Source organism: Nomascus leucogenys, chromosome 23 (genome assembly GCF_006542625.1).
Source record: "Nomascus leucogenys isolate Asia chromosome 23, Asia_NLE_v1, whole genome shotgun sequence".
Classification (NCBI taxonomy): Eukaryota; Metazoa; Chordata; class Mammalia; order Primates; family Hylobatidae; genus Nomascus; species Nomascus leucogenys.
In genome coordinates this window covers 24,898,542-24,920,709 of record NC_044403.1, presented here as the reverse complement: position 1 = coordinate 24,920,709, position 22,168 = coordinate 24,898,542, and the positions used below count along the sequence as shown (strand labels likewise).

General features: G+C 45.2%; 1 protein-coding gene across 1 annotated transcript; it reads right to left on the bottom strand.

The window, feature by feature from the left end:
* Positions 1-3,107: 3,107 nt before the first annotated feature.
* LOC100593144 (solute carrier family 2, facilitated glucose transporter member 3) lies at positions 3,108-19,617 on the bottom strand. Its single transcript, XM_030804562.1, has 10 exons — positions 19,300-19,617; positions 17,025-17,117; positions 16,208-16,368; positions 14,407-14,647; positions 13,642-13,804; positions 12,847-13,034; positions 9,297-9,401; positions 7,553-7,654; positions 6,691-6,894; positions 3,108-5,434 (listed from the first exon to the last, which is right to left on the bottom strand). Exons 1-10 carry the CDS (start codon positions 19,312-19,314, stop codon positions 5,216-5,218), a joined length of 1,491 nt encoding a protein of 496 aa, XP_030660422.1. The 5' UTR covers positions 19,315-19,617; the 3' UTR covers positions 3,108-5,215.
* Positions 19,618-22,168: the final 2,551 nt, after the last annotated feature.

Sequence of the window (22,168 nt, the reverse complement as noted above, 5' to 3'; positions counted from 1 at the left end):
GGTGCCATTCTTTGGGTATCTACAGCTCATGATGAGAGAGGACGGCGCGATGAAGGCCCGCAGCGCGGAGCCGGAGCCGAAACCGGAGCCGGAGCGGGCGCATAAGCCTCACCGGCAGCTTGGCTGAAACAATCTCGCAGCTCTGACACTGCAGGCCCGGAGGCGCTCCCTCCACCTTTTCCTTGTCTCACTTGCCCAGCCCTGAGCAGGCGACCCCCTAGCCCAACCTCAACTATCTGGGGCCACTGGGAACCTTGGCCAAGTTTCTGCAACAAACATTTGATTCCAAAAAAAAAAAAGGAGGGCGTCGGGGTGGGGGACAAGTTTTAACCTGAATTTTCTCTAAAAGCCCAGGTGGCTTTGGGAGGTGTGGAAGGGGGAAATCCCCTCAACCAAATCTCACTATTATCTACCCAGCCATCTAACACTTATTGTGCTAGTTGTCAATTTATTGTCTGTCAGCTCCGAATTCATCCCTCAATACCTGCTTTTAAATGGATGGAATTCCTTTAAGCATTTCCTTTTTAGAGTACTAAGAACAATGCTTTCTCAGTAGATGGTGCTGGAAGGATACCGCAGGATGAAGGGGGATTCTCTTGCTGGTTCCAGTGGCTGCACCATAGGTCAGCAGTATAGATGAGAGGAAATTTGTTGGTGACCTGCCCCCCCAGCCACACCCTCGCCTGGTGGTCACTTTCCACAGGGATGCCACACTCCAGGCCTCCTACCTCTCTGGTGCCTCGACTCCATCTGCACATCTGCATGTCTGGTCACCAGCTGTGTGTTCCCTGCTTGCCCAGGGACTGCACACCAGCACTGACCCAGGCAAACCACCAGACTTCTCTGCTCTCCAGTAGACTGCAACTCTACGTTCTCCAGTAAGGTGTGCACCTCAGTTTTGAGGAGATGGCAGTGGCCTTCCTTCCAAGTATGTCCTTTCTTGGATAATCTCCTTCAGCTCTAGGAAACTGCATTTTGTCTTATACCTTTTTTTTTTTCAAAGGAGTTTTGTTCTTATTGCCCAGGCTGGAGTGCCCTGGTACGATCTTGGTTCACTGCAACCTCCGCCTCCCCAGGTCAAGCGATTCTCCTGCCTCAGCTGGGATTACAGGTGCCTGCCACCAAGCCCAGATAATTTTTCTTTGTATTTTTAGGAGAGACCGGGTTTCAGCATGTTGGCCAGACTGGTCTCGAACTCCTGACCTCAGGTCATCCACCCACCTCAGCCTCCCAAAGTGCTGAGATTACACGCATGAGCCACCGCACACAGCCTATAGCTTCATATTCTTTGTATTATTCTTTCCCTGTAAAAAAAAAAAAAAAAAAAAAAAAAAGTGTGATTTTTGTCTTCTGATAGGTCCCAGACTGACACTTTAAATAAACATCACTTAGGGCCAGGTGTGGTGGCTCACGCCTATAATCCCAGAACGTTGGGAGGCTGAGGTGGGCAGATCACGTGAGGCCAGTTCAAGACCAGCCTAGTCAACATGGCGAAACCCGATCTCTACTAAAAGTACAAAAACTAGCTGGGCGTGGTGGCCTACGCCTGTAGTCTCAGCTACTTGGGAGACTAAGCCAAGAGAATCGCTTGAACCCGGGAGGCGGAGGTTGCAGTGAGCTGAGATCACACCATTGCACTCCATCCTGGGTAACAAGAATGAAGCTCCATCTCAGAAAAAAAAAAAAAAAAAATGCGTATAACAAGATGTGAAATTGCAGAGGCAAGGCTTTTAGGCAGATAGGGCAGTTTTGAAAATGAATCAAGGCAATTTAAACTGGGATCTAAGGTCACTAGATTTGTTACTCATGGTGAAGGAGTCTGGATATTATTTTAAGTGGTAAGATGTAATTGGAAGGCTTTAAGCAGCAGAGTAACATTCAATTTTAAAAGATCACTCTGGGCCAGGTGCAGTGGCTCATGCCTGTAATCCCAACACTTTGGGAAGGCGGAGGTGGGCAGATCACTTGAGGTCAGGAGTTCAAAACCAGCCTGGCCAGCATGGTGGAACCCTGTCTCTACTAAAAATATAAAAATTAGCCGGGTGTGGTGGCCATACCTATAATACCAGCTACTTGGGAGGCTGAGTTGGGAGAATGGCTTGAACCCAGGAGGCAGAGGTTGCAGTGAGCTGAGATCACACCATTGCACTCCAGCCTGGGCAATAAGCACAAAACTCCATCTCCAAAAAAAAAAAAAAAGACTGGAGGAGGAAGGAAGTAAAAAGAACACAAGAAACAAATAAAAAAACTAGTTCTCAATGGGGAAAGAAAGCAAAATAATTTATCAAGGCCGGGCGCAGTGGCTCAGGCCTGTAATCCCAGAACTTGGGGAGGCCGAGGAGGGTGGATCACGAGGTCAGGAGATCAAGACCACGGTGAAACCCTGTCTCTATTAAAAATACAAAAAATTAGCCGGGCGCGGTGGCGGGCACCTGTAGTCCCAGCTACTCGGGGCTAATGGCGTGAACCCGGGAGGCGGAGCTTGCGGTGGGCCGAGATTGCGCCACTGCACTCCAGCCTGGGCAACAGAGCGAGACTCCGTCTCAAAAAAAAATAAATAAATAAATAAAAATAATAATAGTTTATCGAGTATGAAAAGTAACACATGAAAGCTTTTTTTTTTTTTTTGAGACGGAGTTTCGCTCTTGTTGCCCAGGGTGGAGTACAATGGCGCGAACTCTGCTCACCACAACCTCCGCCTCCCAGGTTCAAGCAATTCTCCTGCCTCGGCCTTCGAGTAGCTGGGATTACAGGAATGAGCCATCATGCCCAGCTAATTTTTGTATTTTTAGTAGAGACGGAGTTTCTCCCTGTTGGTCACGCTGGTCTTGAACTTCTGCCCTCAGGTGATCTACCCGCCTTGGCCTCCCAAAGTGCTGGGATTACAGGTGTGAGCCACTGTGCCCGGCCACTAAAGCTTTTTCATTTAATCTACATAATAAACACATATTGCTATTCTCTTATATATGAAACTCTAAAAGAGTCCCATATGAGTATGAGGGTCTCATACAAGTCTCAAAGTCACAACAGGCACTGAGTAGCCAAGTCAGGATTTAAAGCTGATTTTGTGGTTATAGGAAGGACAAAAAGTAAATAAGCCCATAATGTCGTGTACATTCAGAATTTTTATTTTAAAACAAAGAATCAGAGTAACAATAATAGAAAATCCATATGGAAATATTCACAATCCTCTCAGTGAGAAATGGAACCCTGCCTCACTGCCAACCTACTGTTTGAGGAGCCAGAAGTTGGCGTGAAGCTGCAAGGTCACCTTTTCAAGCTAAAGCCCACTCCATAGCTATGTGCATTTTTTTTTTTTTTGAGACGGAGTCTCGCCCTGTGGCCCAGGCTAGGGTGCAATGATGCGATCTCGGCTCACTGCAACCCCTGCGTCCTGGGTTCACGTGATTCTCCTGCCTCAGCTTCCCAAGTAGCTGGGATTACAGATGCCTGCCACCACGCCCGGCTAATTTTTGCATTTTTAGTAGAGACAGGGTTTCACTATGTTGGCCAGACTGGTCTCAAACCCCTGACCGCCCGCCTAGGCCTCCCAAAGTGCTGGGCTTACAGGCGTGAGCCACCGCACCCGGCCTCAGCTATGTGCATATTTATTCAAAGGCTCCACGACCAGAGGGAATAGTGAGAACTGAGAACAAAAATACTGTCATTGGCAAGGGTTTGGCTAACGGGTCTGAGATGTGTAAGCACCAAGAAGGGAAAGGGAGATTGAGCAACACATGAAAAAGGGGCTGTAGGAACAAACACAGAGAAAATAAGTCAACAATAACGTCCTTCCACCCAGAGCAAAGTGACAGTGCATATACATTCATCCTCTCAAGTGTGGGCTACACTGCACATTGACTCATACTATCTAAACGTGGTTTATTGGAAAGATTCAAGTCCCCTGAGGGCACTCGGCACAGGACCACAGTGACATGGTAACAGACATACGCAAGCGTGCCGTGAGCCTAAAGCAACAACACACTTTAAATAATAATTGCTCAGAAAAGAATCCTCTCCCAGAGCTGAGGTTACAAATTCCAAGTTTGCTATAAACATTCTTTGGGGAATTCCTTTAAAGGTATGAGTTAAAATAAAACAGAAAATCAACACCTAAAATCTCCTAAAGAACAAAGTGGAGAAATAATGAATCTCTACCAAGAACCAATTATTTTAGGTTTCTCGTTTGGATGGCTCTCCCACGAGATAGGTGGTGGGATTACTTCAAAAGTAATGAGACTACTACAAGAAGGAGTTATTTCGTCCAGTGAGGGGAACAGGCTTTCTAGAATTCACTTTCCCTTCCCTCGACTCCATCCAAAATTAGAACCCATCAACTGCCATTAACTAGAATGCCCATATTAGTTAATAATCCTAGATTTCAAGTACTACTACATGTAAACTATTATCTTAAAGAAAAAGGTTCCAAAGGAAATCAGTAGCTTTATTATATAGGTATATGACTTTAATGAGAAATTGAACTTAAAAGATTTTCCATCTGAAGGACAAAAATTGTCAAGAGGTAACGTACAGACCTCAGGCACCATATCATTTACCCTCCAATAATGAACATTTCTCCCTACATTCTTATTGCACCTTAACCTCTCCAGCATCAAATCTTCTGCTCTATAACCTCTCTTTAAACACCTCCCTCTAATCTCAATTTCCTTCTGTTTTTATTATTTGGCAAAATTACACTTAAAAAATAAATATTTATGTAATTAAACCAGAGGATAAAATAAATAAAACTCAAGTTAATTTGCCGTGTAGAGCTGTATGGAAGTGAGGAAGGTGCTCTTACATAAACCCCCTCTGCCTTCCACACTCGTATGTATCTGCTTCCTGGTAAGTCTGAGGTTGGGGGAACTGCACCTTTCTTTTCCTCTCCTGTATCCCCTAGTGTGGCAATATTAGAATCCAAGGGAGGAAAAGCTGGCAAAGTTGTCATATGCCAAGCGGCCAATCCCTCCTGAAATGAAGGCAGGTTCACTTGGTCTCTCCTAAGCAGAAGAGAATGTCCAGGAAATAAAATATTTAAAAAGCCATTGAAAATCCAACAAACCCCAGCCTTGGGTGCTCATGGAGTGCGTGGGATGAGAAAGGAATCAAGTAGCAGCATTCAGAAGCAGTCCTGGGTTCATCCTGATGAGGTCTCTCCCTTGTTCAGGGAGAGGTGGCTTTCCCATGCTGGGAGGGAGGTGGAAGGAGGCATGACTTAGACATTGGTGGTGGTCTCCTTAGCAGGCTCGATGCTGTTCATCTCCATGACGCCGTCCTTCCCAGATCTATTCGCACCGTGTGCCTGCCCTTCAAAGGCCCGTGTGATATCCTCAAAGGTCCTGCCACGGGTCTCAGGGACTTTGAAGAAGGTAAAGGCCAAGAAGGTAATGAGGAAGCCGGTGAAGATAATAAAAACGTAGGCTCCTAAATAGTGCTAGTGAAAGGACAGAAAAAAGGAAGGTTGTTATAAAAATCTGGTCATTGACAAACTCAATTTCCTTCACATATTTCCAATAGGCTTCAAGCTATAACCCTTCCATATTTAATGAAAACAGGTTTCTTCAGAGATTCACTTATGATTCCATTGCTAACTTACTGTAGTTCTCTCTAGTTTTCTTTCTGTCATTCCTTTTCATTACAGTTAGATGCTTCCAAATGTCTACTGAGTATTTTTGGACTATTGAGTATTATTTTTAAAATCTGTGTTTCTGGGCTGAGTACAGTGGCTCACACCTGTAATCCCAGCACTTTGGGAGGTCAAGGTGGGAAGATCACTGGAACCCAGCAGTTTGAGACTAGCCTGGGCAACTCCATCTCTATTTATGAATTTTTTTTTTTTTGAGACGGAATCTCGCTCTGTCACCCAGGCTGGAGAGCAGAAGCGTCATCGCAGCTCACCGTGAACTCCACCTCCTGGGTTCAAGTGATTCTCTTGCCTCAGTCTCCTGACTAGCTAGGACTACAGGTGTGTGCTACCACGCCTGGATAACTTTTTTTTTTTTTTTTTGGAGACAGAGTTTCTCGTTGCCCAGACTGGAGTGCAATGGCATGATCTCGCTCACTGGGATTACAGTCGTGAGCCACGACGCCTGGCCTAATTTTTGTATTTATTGTAGAAACAGGGTTTCACCATGATAGTCTCGCTGGTCCCCAACTCCTGACCTCAAGTTATCCACCTCCTTTGGCCTCTCAAAGTGCTGGAATTACAGGCTTGAGCCACTCTGTCCTGCCGCAATTTAAACTTTATGAATTGTTTATTTCTGCAATTTTCCATTTAATATTTTCAGACTACAGCTAACTTAAACTGAAGATGAGGAGGGACTACTGTATTTTTTTATTTATTTAGGGATGGAGTCTTGCTTCCATCGAGCAGGCTAGAGTGCAGTAGCGTGATCTCGGCTCGCTGCAACCTCCACCTCCCAGGTTTAAGCAATTCTCCTTCCTCGGTCTCCCAAGTAGCTGGAATTACAGGCATGTGCCACCATGCCCAGCTAATTTTTGAATTTCACCATGTTGGCAAGGCTGGTCTCGAACTCCTGACCTCAGGTGATCCACCTGCCTCAGCCTCCCACAGTGCTAGGATTACAGGCGCAAGCCACCATGCCAGGCCTAGACTACTGTATTATTAAGGAGTATCTTCAACATGTCAGCTTACATAGGCTGGTTTTAAGGTAAGGTGAGTTTACTTACAGCCGCGGAGGGGAAGAGCAATCCGACTAGGAAGTTGGAGGTCCAGTTGGAGCAGCCGGCCACTGCCATCGCAGCTGGGCGGGGGCCCTGGCTGAAGAGTTCGGCCACAATAAACCAGGGAATGGGGCCTGGTCCAATTTCAAAAAAGGCCACAAAGACCAAGATAGCCCCAATACAGACAAAGCTCATCCCATTATAGTTATCCTGTAAGAGGAAGGAACAGAGAAAATTAAATTTAAAGACAGTGTAACCTAGTATCTAGGTTCCCAGAGGCAATTAACGGCAAGCTCCTCCTGTCCCTGACGTACAATACAAAGAGTGGCTGTGGAATCAAAAGGCTTGGATTTATTTTTATTTTTACTTTTTGAGACAGGGTCTTACTCTGTTGCCCATGCTGGAGTGTAGTGGCGCTACAATAGCTCACTGCGTCATCCATCTCCTAGGCTTAATCAATCCTCCCACCTCAGCCTCTCAAATCGTTTGGACTTGAAGCATGTGCCACCACACCTGCCTAATTAAAAAAAAATTTTTTTTGGCCGGGCGCTGTGGCTCACACCAAGGCAGGTGGATTATTTGAGGTCAATCACACTATTAAGTGTGATTACCTTGATATTATTTTAAGAATTAAATTAGATAATGGATTTTATAAGCTACAATAATGTTCTATAATGTAAGGATTCTAACAGTTTACCTCCAGTTCTCTGATGACCCATGTTTCTTAAACTCTGGGCATCCTGCTTCTCTCTTCTGACTTTATTGACAAACTGCAACCTTAACAACCCACCCCTTGTGTCACAGAAGTCAACTGTAACCTCTCTTCCTTTCCCCCTCCCTCGCTTTTCCTCACTCAAAGAGCACTCACCTTTAATAACAAAGAAACAGTCATGAGTGTAGAACAAAAAGCCATCCCTCCAAGGCCTATCATATGCAGAGTCCTTCTTCCTGCCCTTTCCACCAGAAATAGCTAGAAGAAGAAGAATATGACATGAAACTTCAGTTTTCCTTTCCATGAAAACAGTGTCTGAGCTACTTGAAATGTGCCCTACCAACAGCAGGACACTTGTTATGGATACACCTCCTGTGATTTACGATTTTATATACATACATATTGTGTTCCATTCACAGGTCCTGGCTCAAAATCCCCATAGCCCTTGGTAGAGTCTTTTATCATAATGTTGGGATGCTTTAGGCCTCAGAAGCAGGCCTCAGAAAACAGAATTTTTCTCTGACTTTCTCCTGCCCTCCCACTTGGCAGGACGCTAATCTGACTGTGGGTCATAAAACCCTCATTTCAGAGAGGGTCCTGCCCCACACCCTAGAGGAAGAAATGCTACAGAGAGGCCAAAATAATCCAAACAGGCCCAGCTGGGTTCAGATCATTCCCTTTTTGTCCAATCACATTTCAGAACAGTTGCCCATGCTTCGATCATGGAGAACCAATTAAGTCTGCATAAAAGGGCCAAAAGGCAGGGTGTGGGGAGCTTCCAGATATCTGAACCTGTGGAAGCTGACAGGAAGGTCAGCAACAAATCATCTATGTGCTAGGAGTGCACCCCAGCTCCACGGAGACAGAAGCTCCCATGCTCAAGATCCCTCCAGACCTCGCCCCGTGAATCTCTTCAACTGGGTGTTTATTTCTGTGCTTTAAAATATCCTGTAAATCAAACTAGGAAACAATTTTCCTGAGTTCTGTGAGCCACTGTAGCAAATTAATCAAACCCAAAGAGGGTGTCGTGGGTTCTCCAGCTGGTGGGTCAGAAGCACAGGTAAACAACCTGGAGCTTGTGATTGGCATCAGGAGTGGGGGGCAGTCTTGGGAACTGGGCCACCAACCTGTGATATCTGATGCTATCTCCAGGTAGACAAGTGTCAGAATTAAATCACAGGACACCTAGATGGTATCCACTACAGAACTGATTGCCCACCTCATGGGGAAAAATGCTCACATATTCTGGGGATCACAGATATCTTCTGTTGATTATTGTTGTTTTAGTGTAAAAACAGTGGAATAACAGAGCTTAAGAGTTTTTCCAAACACCTCTCCCTCCAATTCCAAGTTCAAAGCATACTATATAGTTCCTTCTATACTCCCTCCTTTCCCATCCATCCCATATTTGCTTGAAGAGTGAAGACTACATCCAACATTAAATGTATCTCTTTTTCCCAAAGGAAAATTAAACAACAAAAAGGTAACTAAATGATGGTAGGGTCATGCAATCCATCTCTGAACATCTGTAGCAAGGATTCTTTTTTTTTTTTTTTTTTTTTTTTTTTTGAGACGGAGTCTTGCTCTGTGCCCCAGGCTGGAGTGCAGTGGCGCGATCTCGGCTCACTGCAAGCTCCGCCTCCCGGGTTCACGCCATTCTCCTGCCTCAGCCTCCCGAGTAGCTGGGACTACAGGCGCCCGCCAACACACCCGGCTAATTTTTTGTATTTTTAGTAGAGACAGGGTTTCACTGTGTTAGCCAGGATGGTCTCGATCTCCTGACCTCGTGATCCGCCCGCCTCGGCCTCCCAAAGTGCTGGGATTACAGGCTTGAGCCACCGCGCCCGGCCTAGCAAGGATTCTTTTCTCCCCCCCAAAATTACCAAACCATCCAACTTACAGAAACTACAGTGAAGATAGTATTAACCACACCCGCGCCGATGGTGGCATAGATGGGCTCTTGAACACCTGCATCCTTGAAGATTCCTGTTGAGTAATAGAACACCTAGGAGAAAAGAAAACATGCAACTTTGATACAATTCTGCACACCAGTTACAGAACCCTCAAAAATAAACTTAAAAGTCCCAGTGGGTAAGAAGTCCTTTTTCTAGGGTTTTTGTTCAAAACTAATGTCCCTTCTGCAAATGAATTATCTTCTGTATCTTATCTCCTTTCTCTTTTTTTTGAGAGGGAGTGTCGCTCTGTCGCCCAGGCTGGAGTGCAGTGGCGCAATCTCGGCTCACTGCAAGCTCCGCCTCCCAGGTTCATGCCATTCTCCTGCCTCAGCCTCCGGAGTAGCTGGGACTACAGGCACCCGCCACCAAGCCCGGCTAATTTTTTTTTTTTGTATTTTTAGTAGAGACAGGGTTTCACCGTGGTCTCGATCTCCTGACCTCGTGATCCGCCCGCCTTGGCCTCCCAAAGTGCTGGGATTACAAGCTTGAGCCACCGCGCCTGGCCTCGTTTCTTTTTTGTAAGTTGAGACAGCAGCTCACTGTGTTGCCCAGGCTGCTCCTAAACTCTTGGTCTCAAGTGATCCTCCTGCCTCTCAGCCTCCCAAGTTGCTGGGATTATAGGCATGTGCCATCACGCCCAGCTAAATGCTTTTTTAATTGGCTCTTCCCCAAACCCTCGAAACATTGATAGGCACATCCGTGTCTCAATTTCATAGTGAACTAGTTGAATAACCTTATCCTGCTCATTGAATAAGCAGAGGTTGGGCTGTATTTCCTAGGCCTAGGCCCTTTTGAAGTGTTTTATGAAATAATACCAGCTATTATCGTAATTTAATATGTATTAAATACATTATTATGTTGTTTGCTGGGCACTGGGCTAAAATCTAAAGTTGCTATAACTACCATAGTTAAGAGATATTAAAATACCGGACTCAGACCTCAAGTTAACAAGGGAACATTATCTAGGTTACCGAGGTTCACTTCAGTTTATTTCACCCAGAGTATTTGCCTCCAGAGCAATATTTATTAGTCTTTTTGATGAATATGGACCTCTACATTGGGATTTACCTTCTCAAGAAACAACTCTTTAAATCCCTAGTATATAAGATGTAAACTATGTATATTCATATTTTCTAAAATAAGATAATTGTTTTTTGAAACAGATTTGTAGAGTCATTGAAAAACCTGCTGCTCTAGGGCTAATTAAGACTGTTAAAAAATCTCAGCATATTATATGATGACGTCAAGCTTGTAGGGAAAGGTATTAGGCTGGTGCAAAAGTAATTACTTGAGCAGTTTAAACAAGCAATCAATAGGTATGCCAATTCTCTTCCTTAACATAATGTCTACACGTCAAAAACCTAATGTACATGTACACATCTCAATAAAACTTCTTATAGTAAAATGACTTTGCTATTTAGTGTCACCAAGCAAGGTAAGCTAACCCCTACATCATCTCACCTAAATAGTTTACTCTGCTAGGTAAACATGATACAATGCAACCTCTTACCCATTTGCCCATAAGGGAAGGGAAATTAGAAATCATCATTTGTGCAAAAGTAGGTTGGAAAAGTGACAATTTTCAGGTCTCTTACACAGAGATTCTCAAATTCAGCTGACTCAGGAATCCCAACCCCCATAATTCTGGTGCAGCCAGCTTTGGGTGAGATTATACCTGGTGCAAAAATCTACTCATTGACTAAAGTGGGAGCCAGCTTAGTCCAACAATAATTAATGTACATTCCGGGTGAGGTGGGTCACACCTGTAAGGCCGGCACTTTAGGAGAGAGAGATGAGGTAGGTGGATCACCTGAGGTCAGGAGTTTGAGACCAGCCTGGCCAACATGGTGATATCCCTCTATTCTCTACCAAAAATACGAAAAAATTAGCAAGATATGGTGGTGCGCGCATGTAATCTGGGCTGTAATCCCACCTGTAATCTCGGGAGTCTGAGGCAGGAGAATCACTTGAACCCAGGAGATGGAGGTTGTGGTGAGCTGAGATTGCGCCACAGCACCCCAGCCTGGGTGACAGAGCAAGAGTTCACCTCAAAAAAGAATGGGCCAGGCACAGTGGCTCACGCCTATAATCCCAGCACTTAGGAAGACTGTGGCGGGCGGATCACTAGGTCAAGAGACCATCCTGGCCAACATCGTGAAACCTGTTCTCTACTAAAAATACAAAAATTAGCCGGGCATGGTGGCACATGCCTGTAGTCCTAGCTACTCAGGAGGCTGAGGCAGGAGAATCGCTTGAACCTGGGAGGTGGAGGTTGCAGTGAGCCGAGATCACGCCACTGTACTCCAGCCTGGGTGCCAAGTGAGACTCTGTTTCAAAAAAAAAAATGTACACACCATACTCTGAAGTGGCAGGAGTGTCCCTCAGAGCGCTCACAGATGACTTGTCATTTCTCACAGGTGATCTTTTCCTGATCGTGTTTTGCAGGGCCCAGACTGTGGTGAGGCAGCTAGGGAGTTGCCTCAGGTGCATTCTTTTATTCTTTCTTTCTTTTTTCTTTTTTTAAACAGGCACAGAACTAACGCAAAGTACATTCTTTAAAGAGGTGCTCATTCTCAGGGCTACACTTGCACGTAGCTGCCTCACCTGCCTAGTCCCCAGCTCTGCTGCTCTGGAAAGTCTCAGGAGCACATTTTGTCCAGTAATACGTGTGGCCTATATTATCATTTCCAAATGAGGAAATTTCAGACTGGGATTCATCAAAATCACCTAGGAGGCTTTTTCTAACTACTGTGTATTTTCTCCCAAGTTTTTTTTTTTTTTTTTAAAGACAGGGTCATACTATATTGCCAGGCTTAACTCCTGGGCTTAAGTGATATTCCCACCTCAGCCTCCCAAGTAGTAGCTGGGACTACAGGCATGAGCAGCCACCACACCTGGCTCCTCATAGATTTTGACAGAACAGCCTCTAACCCCCCATAAGAAGCACTGCCACTTCAAATACAAATATCCTGGCGTGCTAGGTAGGAGAAAAGGCCAAGAACCAACTTACTATTTCGAGCATCAAAATGCTAGACTAGAAGTTGACTAGAAGGCACAGGAATACTCTCTTCCTACAATCCACAGTCAAATGCAGGAAGCTGATATTTGCATGGAATACAAGGGCTATCTGCCACATGCTAGCTTCCACTGTGCCGCCCTCTTTAAACTATCATGCCCTCTTTAAATTACCATGCTCGCTATTCTAGTTGTAAAAACAGACTGGTAAAGTCAGTTCACTCTGAAGTTGCCAGTGTCCTTCCAGGGTCTTTTTTTTTCCCCTTTTTTTAAATTTCAGAGACAGAGTCTCACTCTGTCACCCAGGCTGGAATGCAGTGGCATAATTATAGCTCACTGCAGCCTGAAACTCCTGAGCTCAAGTGATCCTCTTACCTCAGTCTCCTGAGTAGCTGGGACTACAGAGGCACACCGCCACCATGCCCGGCATTTTAAGTGAAATACTGTAAGACACGTTTGACCCTAAAGTATCATACTCACAGCATTGATCCCAGAGAGCTGCTGAGAGAGCTGCAGCACGATGGAAATGATGAGGGGCTGTCGGTAGCTGGACACTCTAAAGAGCTCCAGCAGGGTGACTTGCTTTTCTTGTGACATCCTTGCGCTCTCATCTTTCATCTCCTGGATGTCTTGGGATACATCCTGGGTGCCCCACAACCGCTGGAGGACTGGTGAAAAGAAGAAAGAGGAAAGGATAAAGACAATGTGCTGCCCCAAATTCATTCTTCCTGTAAGGCAGCCAGGAAAGGGCCGCACGAGATGAGGTGATCGATAGCATCCATTTCTTTTTTTTTTTTTTGAGACGGAGTTTCACTCTTGTTGCCCAGGCTGGAGTGCAATGGCATGATCTCGGCTCCCTGCAACCTCCACCTCCCGGGTTCATGCGATTCTCCTGCCTCAGCCTCCCAAGTAGCTGGGATTACAGGCATGCGCCACCATGCCCAGCTAATTTTGTATTTTTAGTAGAGACGGGGTTTCTCCATGTTGTTCAGGCAGGCCTTGAACTCCTGACCTCAGGTGACCCGCCTCGGCCTCTTAAAGTGCTGGATTACAGGCATAAGCCATCACGCCCAGCCTGATAGCATCCATTCCTAAACCTGCCTTTTCACCTCATTCTTTAGGGGCTGAAAATCTTACTCAGGAGTAATCAGAACCCTCCTCACTTGAATTCCGAAGGGCAGGGAAAGAGCATAACAGAAAATAGGTCCAGTCCCCTCATCCCTAAAACAAACCACAACCATATAATTCATGTAGTAAGGTGTGAAGGATACTCACTCCGCTTAGCATTCTCCTCTTCTTTTCTGTTAATGAGCAAAAATCTGGGACTTTCAGGGCAAAATGGAAGGGCTGCACTTTGTAGGATAGCAGGAAGGATGGTAAAGCCCAGTAGCAGTGGCCATAGCTCTTCAGACCCAAGGATGAATTCCAGACCAAAGATCTAGAAACCACACAAAGATAATGCTATAAACCCCATACTTCACAGGCCACAAGTTCATTAAAACACAAAAAGTTCAGAAAATCATATTTTACCATGTGAAAAAATAAACAAATTGTGTTTCTTTTCCTTTCTCTACTCAGCCTGCTTTTTTTTTTTGAGTCGGAGTCTCGCTCTGTCACCCAGGCTGGAAGAGCAGTGGCACAATCTCGGCTCACTGCAAACTCCGCCTCCCGGGTTCACGCCATTCTCCGGCCTCAACCTCCCGAGTAGCTGGGACTACAGGTGCCCGCCACCACGCCCGGCTAATTTTTTATATTTTTAGTAGAGATGGGGTTTCACCATGTTAGCCAGGCTGGTCTTTATCTGCTGACCTCGTGATCCGCCCACCTCGGCCTCCCAAAGTGCTGTGATTACAGGCGTGAGCCACAGCGCACGGCCTCAGCCTGCTTCTTCAGCTACTATCTATGAGTTATAGTAACAATATCTAAAACTTCCATATGTAATTGAAAATGTGCCGGATATTCTTCAGTGCTTTACCTATGATAACTTTTTTAATGACCCATGAAACTAACACTCACTAAGTATGAGAAGTTCTAGAGTACCTGGGCCACCAGAATTCCAACAACGATGCCCAGCTGGTTGAGAGTGCCAAAGGCACCCCGCAGGGCAGTAGGCGAGATCTCTCCAATGTACATGGGCACAAAACCTGTGCAGAGTCCGCAGAAGAGGCCAATAACCAAGCGGCCCAGGATCAGCATTTCAACCGACTTAGCTACTTTACACAGTCCCATAAAGCAGCCACCAGTGACAGCCAACAGGTTGACAATCAGCATTGAATTGCGCCTGTAAGGTTAATCAAAGACAAAGTGGAATTAGCAAAGTGAGAGCCTCCTAACTTCTCTTCTGTCCTCATTATTCTGCTCTTCTCCAGGCTCATATCTCTTTTTTTTGATCTAACTTTTGTTGTTCGCTTTCTATTATCAGAACATTTCTAGTTGGGAACCAGGTGTGATGGTGCCCGCCTGTAGTCCCAGGCACTCAGGGAGCTGAAGTGGGAGGTCGAGGCTGTAGTGAGCTATGATTGATTGGCCCATTACACTCCAGCCCAGGTGACAGAGCAAGACCCTCTTTCTTGGAGGGTTAAAAAAAAAAAAAGAACATAATCAAGTAAAACAGGTTGCCTTATTGATTTTTAAATGTGAATTCCAATTGCATTTCTAGAATATCTAATTGGTAATTTTTTTTTTTTTTTTGAGATGGAGTCTTGGTCTGTCGCCCAGGCTGGAGTGCAGTGGCGGGATCTCGGCTCACTGCAACATGGGCCTCCCAGGCTCAAGAGATTCTCCTGACTCAGCTTCCAAGCAGCTGGGATTACAGGCGCACACCACCACACCCGGCTAATTTTTTGTATTTTTAGTAGGGACGGGGTTTCACTGTGTTAGCCAGGATGGTCTCGATCCCCTGACCTTGTGATCTGCCAGCCTCAGCCTCCCAAAGTGCTGGGATTACAGGCGTGAGCCACGGCGCCGGCTTTTTTTTTTTTTTTTTTTTTTTTTTGAGACAGAGTTTCGCTCTTTCACCCAGGCTGGTGTGAAGTGGCCAGATCTCAGCTTACTGCAACCTCTGCACCCCTACCACAGGTTCAAGTGATTTTCCTGCCTCAGTCTCCAGAGTAGCTGGGATTATAGGTGCCTGTCACTACGCCCGGCTAATTTTTGTATTTTTAGTAGAGACAGGGTTTCGCCATGTTGGCCAGGCTGGTCTAGAACTCCTGACCTCAAGTGATCCACTTGCCTCGGTTTCCCAAAGTGCTAGGATTACAGGCGTGAGCCAGCACACCCTGCCTAACTGGCAAATTAAAACAGTTCCTTCATTAGTCATAACTGAAAATATATTCTACCTCTAAAACATACTGTTAAGCTTCTATAGAATAAGACTTTTTTTTTTTTTTGCCATTATCCACGTTTGCCATAGACTAAGAAGTACAAAAATAATTCCTAGCAATCCTGTGTAAAATAATAAAAACATTTATATGAAACCCCAGTTTTTTTTTTTTTTTAGAAGAGTAATCAACTTTGGACCTTGTAAATTAAGTATGTTTCTGGAAACCCCATAGTTGAGTTTACTAGGGAATAATTCTGAACTATCCCTATATCCCTAGCTGGACTGCAAAGGCTAATCACTCACACAGTTCATCTTGCACAGCTGGGTGGGAGCTATCCGGGGTAGTAGAGTTTTCAAGCAAGGGCAGTTATATTCAGGGCCAGCTGGACTAGGTTTCCCTTGATTAGAATTCAAGGTGTTCTTATTCAAAGGCAACATCATCTCCCTGCCCTAACTCTCCACACTTGTTCTCAATGTGGCTGGTAGAGCCCACTTCCTTGCCCAGTTTCTAGTCAATACCTGCCAAAGCGGTTGACAAAGAGTCCGACTGAAAAGGAGCCGATCATACCCCCGACGGAGAATATGGCCACAGACAAGGACCAGAGAGACGTGAGCAGCACCTCAGAGGGAGGGGCATTTCCCTTGTCGGTCAAAGTTTTATTGATAAATTCCTTTATGATCTGCAAAATAAAAGGGTTGGTGGAAGAACAGACTGTTACAGTTGGATGAGAACAAAAGACAAATATTAGGGATCATTTCCTTCTTAGAGAATCAAGGGAATAAATAGACGGGAATGGAAGGAGCAGATAACATATCGGAATTTATGTTAACTCTCCCTGGAATAGTAATTTTGTCCTGAAAATACCAGTAGGTGGCAGCACCGATGTTCACAGTCCACCCCGGCCCTTTGCTAAGGGAACCCAGCTTCTTTGTAACTAACCCCTAAGGAATAATACAGGAAGTGTATCACTATGAGGTGAAAGACTGAGAGGAAGAACAGCACCGCCCAGGGTTCAGGGAGTAAGTGAGCTTTCTGCTTTGATTAAATGACCCTACTAATTTTCCCCACCAATATTGTCTCCATCTTCAGTCTTGGACAGGATAGATACGAAGTTTGTCTTAAAATCCCCTAGTTTGTGGAGGGACCCTCACTAACTGTGTTGCCCAGGATGGTGTTTAACTCCTGGGCTCAAGTCATCTTTAGGCCTCAGCCTCCGGAGTAGCTGGGACTCCAAGCGGGTTCTACCGTGCCTGGCTTTAAATTCTGATTTCTTGAAACTACTTAAAGGAATAACTTCCCTATTCTAAATTCTAATTATTGTGGCCTGGCACTCACCTTCTCAGGAGCATTGATGACCCCAGTGTTGTAGCCAAATTGGAAAGAGCCGATTGTAGCAATTGTGATGGCAAAGATCAGAGCTGGAGTGACCTGGAGGGAGGGAAGACGGAGGAGAGAATAGTCCTTAAAACTTGTGACTGATGACTGGTTCTTATTAATTATGCAGCTGTATTAGGAGAATTTGACCTATGAGTGGTATGAAAAGAACATCAAATGAGATTTAGGTAATTAATGGGGAAGACAGAGGAATAGATTATAGTAAAGAACTTATCTGGAGATAAGAATGTGAAGTTAACTTGGTAAAAGTGGAAAGAAAATTGGGGAAGGAAGAAGTTAAGAGAAACTGGGTTAGTCAGTTTGGAAATATTTAAAAACTTGCATCAGGCAAATGTAGGCATAGAATTCAATTCAAGAACTGGAAGGGCAGAGAAAAAGACAGCCTTGGGTAAGATTACTAAGAATTGATCATTTTGGAAGCAAACAGTGCAGTCTCATCTATATCCCAGACTCCACGGAAGCCCAGTGGTGGTGGTGGTGGGGGGGGGGGTGGTAGTTTGTGTCTTCACTGCTGGGTGGCTCTTTGAGTCTCTTATCTCTCAGGACCATGTAACCTACTGGATCTACCCACTGCATCCTGGCCCCATTTCAGTCTTTGTTTATTAAATACAGTTCTGCTATCCCTAACTCCCGCGCAGGGGAAGAAAGTACACTCTTACTCTGAACCCAACACATAAGAGATGAACCCAACATATAAGAGACATTTCTTAGTGGGGAAAACTGGTCATCTTCACCTTGCCTGGAATAATTTAGCTGGGCAAGACATTTTCCATTTCCACCTTGGGGCAGCTCAATTTTTATACCTGAGGCCATCTTCTATGCCATTCCCCTCGCCCCACCCCACCTAAAATCCCTTCAACCTTTCATATCCCACCCCAAATCCCTTCAGCCTTTCATATCCCACCCAAAATCCCTTCAACCTTTCATATCTTAAACTCCTTTCCTTTCAGGGCGGGCAGATTAGGCAGCAGGCTGGGAGCTTCAGCAGAAGTGACCTTGCCTACAGCCTCCCAGATGTCTCAGTCACAGCTAAGCATCGGTACCCCGGAAGGCCCTGCTGGTACAATGCTCTCTGTTAAATCTTTTTCCGTTTAGTAAAAATCTCTTCTGTCTCCTCTCATCATTCACTCTGGGAGCCTTTTCTTTAGTCTCATAATTTTCCATCCCTTTCTTATTTTCCTGCATTTTCTTTCTTTCTGCTTTGTAGAGATGGGATCTCACTATATTGCCCAAGGCTAGTCTCAAACTCCAGGCCTCATGTGACCCTCCTGCCTTGGTTTCCCAAATGCTGGGGTTATAGGCATGACCCACCACACCTGGCCCCTTATTTTTAGTTAAATTTATCTTGGTAAAAAATGCCTTTCTTGCTGCGCGCGGTGGCTCATGCCTGTAATCTCAGCACCTTGGGAGGCCGAGGCGGGCGGATCACCTGAGGTCGGGAGTCGAGACCAGCCTGACCAACATGGAGAAACCCCGTCTCTACTAAAAATACAAAATTAGCCGGGCGCGGTGGTTCATGCCTGTAATCCCAGCTACTCTGGAGGCTGAGGCAGGAGAATTGCTTGAAACCGGGAGGCGGAGGCTGTGGTGAGCTGAGGTCGCTCCATTGCACTCCAGCCTGGGCAACAAGAGCAAAAACTCAATCAGAAAAAAAAAAAGCCTTTCTCCCTGCAAATATTGCATATACAACACTCAATATTTTAGTATGTCCTGCACTCACAATTTTAACCCTAATAGGAAGGACAACTGGAATTCTTTCTCCTTAGCATCCACGAACCCCACAGGTTATAGGACAAACAGATGGCTGGACCCTGGCCTGTGCCCCCAAACACAGACCTTTTCAAGGTCTAATGCTTCCAGAGAAGTCTTCACACTGGCTCTGAGACCCACACTTGTAATCCATACAACCAAGCAGCCCGATCCTCTAAACACTCAACCATCTCGTCCTCAGTGGCAAATGGTTACCTAAAATAAACCTGAGAAGCAAACACGACTTCTCCGGGTGACTTTCCTAAGATAAGAAGGTGAACAGAACTGTATGACATTCAAAGAGAACTGATGAAGCAGCAGCAGTGCAGGCTAGAGAAGAAATGAAAAGGCCTTAAGATGGCTTGGTGACTTAGGAGAAAATAGAACAAGGCAATTACTATTAATATTTGCCTTTCTGAGTGTATCCCAAACAAGCAAAAATAACCAGTAATTATATCATTCTTACCTTCTGTGTCCCCATCGCCGTAATCTAATTCAAGTCTTCAAGAAAGATCTAGGGTATGATTCCAGAAACAGCTTTTTCAGCCAACAAAACCTTCAAAATGTCCTTCTTAGCAGCAAGTTTTCTCCAGGTCCTCAGGAAGGATCCAAAGTCTCACCATTACAGCATCTCTGGGTCTGGCTGGGATCATGACTATTTATGATCTCCGCAAAGGGTGGAGCCTGAAAGGGCGACAAGCCCCCAGCTCCACCCCACCCCACCCTACCACCCTGAAACAATCTTGTGATCTCTCGGAATTCTGTGTTATCAGAACTTCAGAACTACCCCCACCCCCGCCTCGAAGACAATAACGCCCTCCCTCCCCCCTCTCTTAAAACCACATCCTGCCACTCTCTCCACCCTGGGTTTTTTTTTTTTTTTTTTTTCAAAAGCTCATCCTTACTCCTTCCCTCTGGTAATAGCAGCTACAGCCTCTTAGTTTCACAGACAAAATGCTACCAGAAAAGCCTGGAGGGAGGGCAAATACACTATTTTTCGCTCTCGCATCTGCTTGAGATTAAAACAATCTACAGAGGGATGAGAATCAATCTATCCATACAAAACAAAGTCAAGTGGGTGCTAATATCAGGGATTTAAGGTTGTTAGAAAGAGTGTAAGTAGTAAGAATTCTTGATCCTATGAATTTATCAGTCTTTTTTTGTTTATAGGCTGGGTCTACAATCTTTTTTTTTTTTTTTTTGAGACGGAGTCTACAATCTTAAAGACAGCCTGAGAGAAGAAAATCAGGGAAATAATTTTGCCAGTGTTCCCTTCTTAGCATAACCTCACCTGGAGGGAAGAAAACCTGAATTTCTAGGAGACAGACCAACTATCAGGGCAGCAGGAAGAAGAGGTTCAACTGTTTATGGAATACAGTCCATATCCTTTTTTTTTTTTTTTTTTGATACTGAGTCTCGCTCTGTCGCCCAGGCTGGAGTGCAGTGGTGCGATCTCGGCTCACTGCAACCTCCGCCTCCCGGGTTCAAGCAATTCTCCTGCCTCAGCCTCCCGAGTAGTTGGGACTATAGGCTCCCACCACCACGCCCAGCTAATTTTTGTATTTTTAGTAGAGACGAGGTTTCACCATATTGGCCAGGCTGGTCTCAAACTCCTGACCTTGTGATCCGCCCGCCTCGGCCTCCCAGAGTGCTGGGATTACAAGTGTGAGCCACCGCCCCCGGCCCTATATTCTTTAATAAGGCATTTGCCATATCACCCATTCTGAATTCTGCATCACTTTCTGCTAGTCTCAAGCTTATAGCATCTAGAAATCTGATAAATACCGAATTCAGTTAAGCAGGTATTTGCTGAGTACATGCTATGTATCAGGTACTCTCCAAGAAGATGGTGATTCTTCAGTGAATAATAGGACAAAAGGCCAGGGTCAGGAGATCAAGAGGTCAGGAGATCAAGACCATCCTGGCTAACACGGTGAAACCCATCTCTACTAAAAATACAAAAAAAAAAAAAAAAGAAAGAAAGAAAATTAGCCAGGTGTGGTGGCGGGTGCCTGTAGTCCCAGCTACTCGAGAGGCTGAGGCAGGAGAATGGCGTGAACCTGGGAGGCGGAGCTTGCAGTGAGCCGAGATCACGCCACTGCACTCCATCCTGGGTGACAGAGCAACACCCCGTCTCAAAAAAAAAATAATAATAATAATAGGACAAAAGAGTTCTGACCCACAAGTCATTTATAGTGTTTCCCTTCTTCCCTTCTTATAAAGCATAAAAAGGGACTAGGGCAAGTAATTCTCACATAACTGGAAAAGATTATTAATATCCGACTAGTTATGGACTGTGAGTTTCTTGAAAGAAAAGTGTTAGATAAGTATCTGGTTACTAAGCTATACAAGAAAACCGAACAAGCTAAGCAGGAGAAGAAAATAGGAATGAGAACTGAGGGAGGGATAATCGGGGAGAGAGAAGAGTTGTTCCAGGGTGAGAGTAAACAAAGCAAAACAACTTAGTTTGTGTTTAAACAGCTGGGTAAGTGGGAGATAGTATCTAGGCCTTTTTGGAGGAGGAATATCAACTATCAAATTCCTAATGCCCATTAATTTGTAGCTTGCAACCCTTTCAGTACTGGAGGTGGGGGGTGGGTGAAGGAAGCTTGGTAAAGAGATAAAATTTTTCCCAGTGGTGAATTGGAGAAAGTGCATCTTCCTTTCGGGTTGTGGTTGAGGGCCTAAAATTCAAATTGATACTGCTGGATTATCAGGCTCCCAGATCTAGAAAACTAGATTACTGTTGCTTCCTTTTTTTTTTTTTTTTTTTTTGAGACGGAGTCTTGCTCTGTCCCCCAGGCTGGAGTGCAATGGCGCGATCTCAGCTCACTGCAAGCTCCGCCTCCCGGGTTCACGCCATTCTCCTGCCTCAGCCTCCCGAGTAGCTGGGACTACAGGCGCCCGCCAACACGTCCGGCTAATTTTTTGTATTTTTAGTAGAGACGGGGTTTCACCGTGTTAGCCAGGATGGTCTCGATCTCCTGACCTCGTGATCCGCCCGCCTCGGCCTCCCAAAGTGCTGGGATTATAGGCTTGAGCCACCGCGCCCGGCCTACTGTTGCTTCCTTTGCTTTAATGAGGATATTGTTAAAATCTGATTTGATGACAACTCCCCTCCCCCATCTCACACTTGTCTTCCAGGAAATGCTGAGCCAGAGGCCCCTTTAGTCACCACAGCAACTGAACTTAGTATCTAAAGGAAAAAGGATATCCCAAAAGGCAGTGCTGTCCAATAGAAATATAATATGAGCATGTCACATTATGGTTTCTAGTAGCCACATTAAAATTTTTAAAAGAAACAAGATAAACGTTTTTCATAATTATTTTATTTA